Source organism: Tachyglossus aculeatus, unplaced genomic scaffold, assembly GCF_015852505.1.
Source record: "Tachyglossus aculeatus isolate mTacAcu1 unplaced genomic scaffold, mTacAcu1.pri scaffold_293_arrow_ctg1, whole genome shotgun sequence".
In the NCBI taxonomy this organism is placed as follows: domain Eukaryota; kingdom Metazoa; phylum Chordata; class Mammalia; order Monotremata; family Tachyglossidae; genus Tachyglossus; species Tachyglossus aculeatus.
This window is the reverse complement of record NW_024045007.1, coordinates 37,467-44,208: the sequence shown is the minus strand read 5'-3', so window position 1 is coordinate 44,208 and position 6,742 is coordinate 37,467. Positions and strand designations below refer to the sequence as shown.

At 45.1% G+C, this 6,742-nt stretch overlaps 1 protein-coding gene across 1 annotated transcript; it reads left to right on the top strand.

Moving 5' to 3' along the window:
* The first annotated feature begins 3,646 nt into the window (after positions 1–3,646).
* On the top strand, positions 3,647–4,576 carry LOC119923840 (olfactory receptor class A-like protein 1). Its single transcript, XM_038743051.1, has one exon. The coding sequence runs from the start codon at positions 3,650–3,652 to the stop codon at positions 4,574–4,576; it is 927 nt and encodes a 308-aa protein (XP_038598979.1). The 5' UTR covers positions 3,647–3,649.
* Positions 4,577–6,742: the final 2,166 nt, after the last annotated feature.

Here is a 6,742-nt window from a genome sequence, read left to right as displayed (position 1 = left end):
ATATTTCATTCAATTGTATTTGTATTGGCATTTGAATTGTATTCAGCTGTGTGCAGAGCTTTCTTGTCCCTTCATGAGGAGTGAAGTTCTCCATCCCAGTTTCTGATTGAGAGCAGAAAACTCTCTAGTAGCTGGATTGTAATTTCTTGGGTCTCAGGGATCGTGTCTACCAACTGTATTGTATTCTCCCAAGTGCTTAGTACAGTGCTCTGCACACAGTAAATACTCAAAAAAGGAGGGTGATGACTTGTCTCTGGTAGGCTGAGAAAAGCAGGGTTAAAATCACAGAGGAGCCAGAAGGCTAAAGTTTGTCACTGAGGACTGGGGATAACCAGGGGGCCCAAGTGGATAATCAGGGACATTGTTGGGTTGGGATTTTAGAGGGAAGACTTTCTTTGTGGTTACATGTAAGCTGCTGAGAGTGGTATTGCTGCTGTTGACAGTCTGGGAGCACCTGTAAAATATTTCCTGGTCTTTTATAATAATTCTATTAATAATATAATAATATGATAATGATAACATATAATTATAATAATAGCATCGGCACCATGTACTAAGCACTATTCTAAGTACTGAGGAAGATCAATCAATAATATTTATCGAGCACTCTTTGTGGGCAGCTCACACTATTCAGCGCTTGGGGTATTCATTCATTCATTCAATCGTATTTATTGAGCACATACTGTGTGCAGAGCACTGTACTAAGCGCTTGGGAGGTAGAAACAAGATAGCTCAGGTACAGACCTGTTCCACCTGGGGCTCACAGCCTCGAATTAAGGAGAACAGAAATTGAATTCTCATTTTACATGTGAAAACACTGAATCACAGAGAAGTTAAGTGTCTTTCCCAAGGTAACACAGCAGATAAATGGTAGAGCCAAGAGTAGAACACAGGTCCTCTGACTCCCAAGCCCATGTTCTTCCCCTAGACTATGCTGCTTCTTCCACCCGTCCCATCAATTTCCCCTAAATACCGCCCCCCCTCCTTCTGCAGCCATGTCTCCCAGAAGAGTGGGACTGCAGTGACAATGGCCTTGGAAATGACTGTTCCTTTCCCCCCTCAGCCACCCACCGGACCACCAGTGCCGCAGCAGTGATCCCATTCATTCATTCAATCGTATTTATTGAGCGCTTACTGTGTGCAGAGCACTGTACTAAGCGTTTGGGAAGTACATAGGTGCAAGGCAGGGATGGTGACAAGGAATAGCAGAGGCTTCTGCTTCAATCTTGGTGGCCACACTGGAGGTGAAGTCATTGGAGAGTAAAACAGCAAAGGTAAGCGAAATCCGGCTCGAGCTTGTATCCACTTCGCTCCAGATCTCCCATCTCTCCTTCCTCTTTACGCCAACCCTCATCCCTCTCCCCCCTACACCCCCCTTCCTTCCAAATGCCTTTCCTTCCCTCTGGCTCTTGCAGCACAGAGCCAGCTGTCCCTGCCCCTGGGCTCCCTGCCCTGGTCTGTGTGACTGTCTCACATCTTGGCTCTAGGGTCCTCTCTCAAAGAACAGTGAAGAGAGGGGAGAGCATGGCGGAGCCATCCTCGGGAAAAAGTGGAAAAAACACGGGCCCGAGGATCAGAGGCTCTGAGTTCTAATCCCAGCTCTGTCACTAGCCTGGTAGTGACCTTGGGCAAATCACTTAACTTCTCTGAGCCCCATTTGCCTCATGTGTAAAATGGAGATTCAATACCTGTTCTCCCTCCTACTTAGTCTGTGAGCTCCTTGTGGAACAGTGACTGTGCCCGACCTGATCAACTGGTGTCTACCTCAGCACGCAGAACAGTGCTGGACATAGAGGAAGTACTTAGCAATTACAATAATAGTGGTAATAATGATAAAATAATAGTAAAATTAATAATAAAATCTTCACATGCTGGGGGTGCAGGTAGGTGGAGGGCCTTTTCTGTAGAATGGAAGCCCACCGTGGCGTGAGCCAGGGCTAGCCTGTGGGGACTTAGCATGCTCAGTGTCCTCTCTGTGATGTGATGTCACTGCCCAGTGATCAATGGCCTCTGATTCACGCTCCATGTCTCCAAAAATGCAAAGCCTTGAAGGACCCAGATTCAGGCTGCAGATGCAGCCACCCAGTTTACTTTGGGACTTTTCTTGTGTAAACATGTTTTATTCCCAGATTGGAGGAACTGAAGGTTTTCATGGGAATAGGGAGCGCTCCTATTAACTCAATCTTATGCATTGATCAGGTCGTCCAAAATGGATCATTATTATTATTAATAATAATAAGAAGAAAATATGTTATTTATCATTATTATTATTTGTTTAGTCGTTACAATGGGGCTCAATGTCTAAGGGAGGAGGATAATAATAATGATAATGGCATTTGTTAAGCACTTACTATGTGCAAAGCACTGTTCTAAGTGCCGGGGAGGTTACAAGGTGATCAGGTTGTCCCACGGGGGGCTCAAAGTGTTCATCCCCATTTTACAGATGAGGTCACTGAGGCACAGAGAAGTGAAGTGACTTGTCCAAAGTCACACAGCTGACAATTGGTGGAGCCGGGATTTGAACCCATGGCCTCTGACTCCAAAGCCCATGCTCTTTCCACTGAGCCACGCTGGATGAGAACAGACACTTCAAACAGAGGCACAGAGAAGTTAAGTGAATTGTCCAGGTCACCCGGCAGACAAGTGGCCGAGTTGGAAAGAGAACCCAGATCCTCGGATTCCCAGACTCATGCTCTTTCCATACTGTTGGAGAGACTGTGTGATGTATCCCTCTTTCAATCAGTAAATAAATCAATACTATTTATTGTGCACTTACTGTGTGAATAACACTGTACTGAGCACTTGGGAAAGTACAATAGGATTGGTGAATATGATTCATGTCCTCAGGAACTTACAGTCCAGCGAGGGAGGGAGAAATTAAAACACATGACAGATAAGGGAAGGGGCAGAGTATAAGAATATGAACCTTATAATAATAATGGTATTTGTTAAGGGCTTACTATGTGCAAAACACTGGGGTGGTTACAAGGTGATCAGGTTGTCCCGGGCAGGGTGGGGGGGTGCTTCGCAGTTTTAATCCCCATTTTACAGATGAGGTAACTGAGGCACAGAGAAGTTAAGTGACTTGCCCAAAGTCACGCAGCTGACAGTTGGCAGAGCCGGGATTTGAACCCATGACCTCTGACTCCAAAGCCCGTGCTCTTTCCACTGAGCCACACCACTTCACTATGATGTGGGGCTGATGGTGGCAACTATCTAATAATCACTGATAGCATCATCATTGATAATAATTGTGGTATTTGTTAAGTTCCTACTATATGCCAAGCACTGTACTAAGCACTGGGATGTATACAAAATCATCAGGTCACACACTTTCTCTGTCCCTCACTGGGCTCGCAGATTAAGTAAGAGGAATGGGTAATGAATCTCCATTCTACAGAGATATAAAGTGACTTCTGCTCATTGTGGGCAGGGAATATATCTGTTTATAGTTATACTGAACTCTCCCAAGTGCTTAGTACAGTGCTCTGCACACAGCAAGTGCTCAATAAATATGACTGAATCGAATGAATGAAATATATGCCATTTTCAGTGACCTCTCTTTTGCTCCCTCTCTCCCTTTTTCTTTCTCTCTCTTCTCTTGCCTCGCAGGTGGCAAAACTGGAGGCCTCCTCTAATATTCAGGAAAATGGACGCCACCGTGATCTCTTTGGGGATGTTGTTTCTGGTACAGATCAGCACTGGAGTTTCAGTGAACGGATTCCTCCTCCTTTTCTATGCTCACCTGGCCTCTGTCAGCCCCAAATTCAGTTCCTCAGATGTGATCCTCACCCAGCTGACCTTGGACAACACCATCGTTCTGCTCACCCTCGGAATCCCGGAGACCATGTCGGCCTGGGGATGGAGAAATTTCCTAGGCGATGTTGGATGTAAGATCCTCAATTATTTGTATCATGTGGCCCGGGGCCTGGCCATCTGCACCACCTGCCTTCTGAGTGTTTTCCAGGCCATCACCATCAGTCCCGGTACCTCCTGCTGGGCAGGAGTCAAAGCCAAATTACCCAAGTGCATCGTCCCCTGTTGCCTCCTCTCCTGGATCCTCAACCTGCTCATAGAGTTTGATACCCTGATGAACATGACGGGACCTCAGAACAGCAACAGTGTTCAAATCATGTTGGACCTCAAATACTGCACAAAAGTCAGTTACAGTGCAGAGATCAACCTGGTAATTGCAGTCATCTTCTCCGTCCGGGATCTGTTCTTCGTGGGGCTCATGAGTGTGGCCAGCAGCTACGTGGTCTTCACCCTGAACAGACACCGCCGGCAGGTCCAGCACCTTCACCGGTCCGACCACCCCCACAAGGCGATGCCCGAGGTCAGAGCAGCCAAGAGGGTGGTTGCCTTGGTGACTCTCTATGTCCTCCTCTATGGGCGACGATCAATCATGCTCAGTATCATAATACATATGAAAGAAGAGCCTTTTCTGCTGCTAAGTCATGAAGTGCTGTCATTCACCTTCTCTTTCATTAGTCCGTTCTTGCTGATTCACAGTGACAGGAGAAAAAGGGCATTCTGGAAAAAAGAGTCATCCGTTTCCCACACAGATCCTTCATAGGGTTCCAGGGAAGGCCCTGCTCTCACTCAGAATCCTTTTGACGAGGAGAAGGTCCACTCAGGGCGTCTCTGAACCAGAGTTAAGGACTCTGTCAACAAGGACTGGTATTGCTGCTGTAGAGGAATCAAGAGTGATTCCCTAATTCCCCTTTCCCCTTGCCCAGTTCCAGCCAGCCGAGAATCTCCCATCACCTGCCTGGAAAAGGCCAGTTCTGGGGCAGATGGACTGTGATAGTGGCTGCTGTCTGCTTCCCTCGGCTACTGCAGGCCCAACCAGGAGTCTCCCAAGTTCCATGTTGTTAATTAATCAATCAATCAACAATATTTATTGAGCACTTATTCTGCACGGAGCACTGTACTAAATGTTTGGAAATATACAATACAACAGTCAGTTGTTGTGATCTGAGAAGCAGCATGGCTCAGTGGAAAGAGCACGGGCTTTGGAGTCAGAGGCCATGGGTTCAAATCCTGGCACCGCCAACTGTCAGCTGTATGACTGTGGGCTAGTCACTTAACTTCTCTGTGCCTCAGTTACCTCATCTGCAAAATGGGGATTAAAACTGTGAGCCCCCCGGGGGACAACCTGATCACCTTGTAACCTCCCCAGTGCTTCAAACAGTGCTTTGCACATAGTAAGTGCTTAACAAATGCCATCATTATCATTCTTATTATTACAGTGCTCTGCACACAGTAAACGCTCAATAAATATGGTTGAATGAATGAAGGAAGGAAGTATCTAAAGTCTACAGGGAGAGACATATTAAAATAGATTACAGACAGGGGAAGTAGTGGAGCATAAGAATATTTACATAATCATTTAATCAATCAATGGTATTTATTGAGCACTTACTCCCAAGTGTTTAGGACAGTGCTCTGCACATAGTAAGCACTCAGTAAATACCACTGATGATATGATGTGTATTTCCCAAGCGCGTAGTACAGTGCTCTGCACACAGTAAGCGCTCAATAAATACGATTGAATGAATGATAACCTTACAATCTAGAGGAGAGATAGACATTAAACTCAATTATGGCTATGTGCATAAGTTTTGGGGGGCTGAGGGTGGAGTGCATATCAAGTGCTTAAAGGGTACAGATCCAAGTGGATAAGTGATGCAGAAATAAGAGAATTGGTGAAATGGGGGCTTAGTTGGAGAAGGTGTCTTGTAGATGTTATTCTAATAAGGCTTTGAAGATGGGGAGACTAGTAAGTCTAATTTATATGAGGAGGGTGGAAGGTCCATGCCAGGGGGAAGATGTGAGCAGGGGGTCAGAGGTGTGGTAGAGGAGATTGAGAGGGCCATTGCCAGGCTTCAAACTGGTGCATGGTTTAAGAAAGCAAAAAACAACTAGGGAAAAGGGGACAACAAAAGAAGAGCCAAAGGCACTGAGATTAATCATTGCCCAGGAAGCTGAGGTAATAACAGTCTAGACCTCCTTGCCCCACTCTGGTCCATACTTCACTCTGCAGCTCGGATCATTTTTAAAGCCCTTTGGAAAAGCAGGTTTTTTCCAGGCACAGGGATGGGTTAAATAAGAGAACGACAGCTAATTCCCATGCTGGTTGGGAGAATTAAGAGGTTCCAATAACTGGGTGGGGACAGAGAATAATCAATGACCCTGTGATGTTTGCGAAAAATCTGAATCATTTGCAAGGCAAATTGCCTATTCTGATACTTCATCCTTCTTTTCCATCTCCTCATGTAGAAATGTAATCACTTAATCAATGGTATTCATTGAGTACCTATTAGGTATCGGGCACTTTTTTCAATAGAAAAAAGTAACCTGTTCCTTGTCCTCAAGGACTTTAAGGTTTAATTATCTACAAAGTGAGAGGAGAAGAAGAGCAAGGCTATAAAGGAGGAAGCAGGACAAACATCAGGATGAAATAGCTAAACAAACAACTGAATGTACAGAAACATATCAAACAATCAATCAATATTTATTCAGCACTTACTATGTACAGAGCACTCTACTAAGTGCTTGGGAGCCTTCAATGCAACAGAATTAGCAGACAAGCTCCCTGTCCGTAACAAGCTTCCATAACAAGCTTTCAAGTCTACATGGGGAGGCAGACATTAATATAAATAAATAATTTGTGATACATCATTTAAAGATATGTACATAAGTGCTATGGGGGTAGGATGAATATAATACATCAAAGTGG

Excerpts from the sequence above, each read along its gene's own strand:
- LOC119923840 (XM_038743051.1), top strand. The coding sequence starts at position 3,650 with ATGGACGCCACCGTGATCTCTTTGGGGATGTTGTTTCTGGTACAGATC.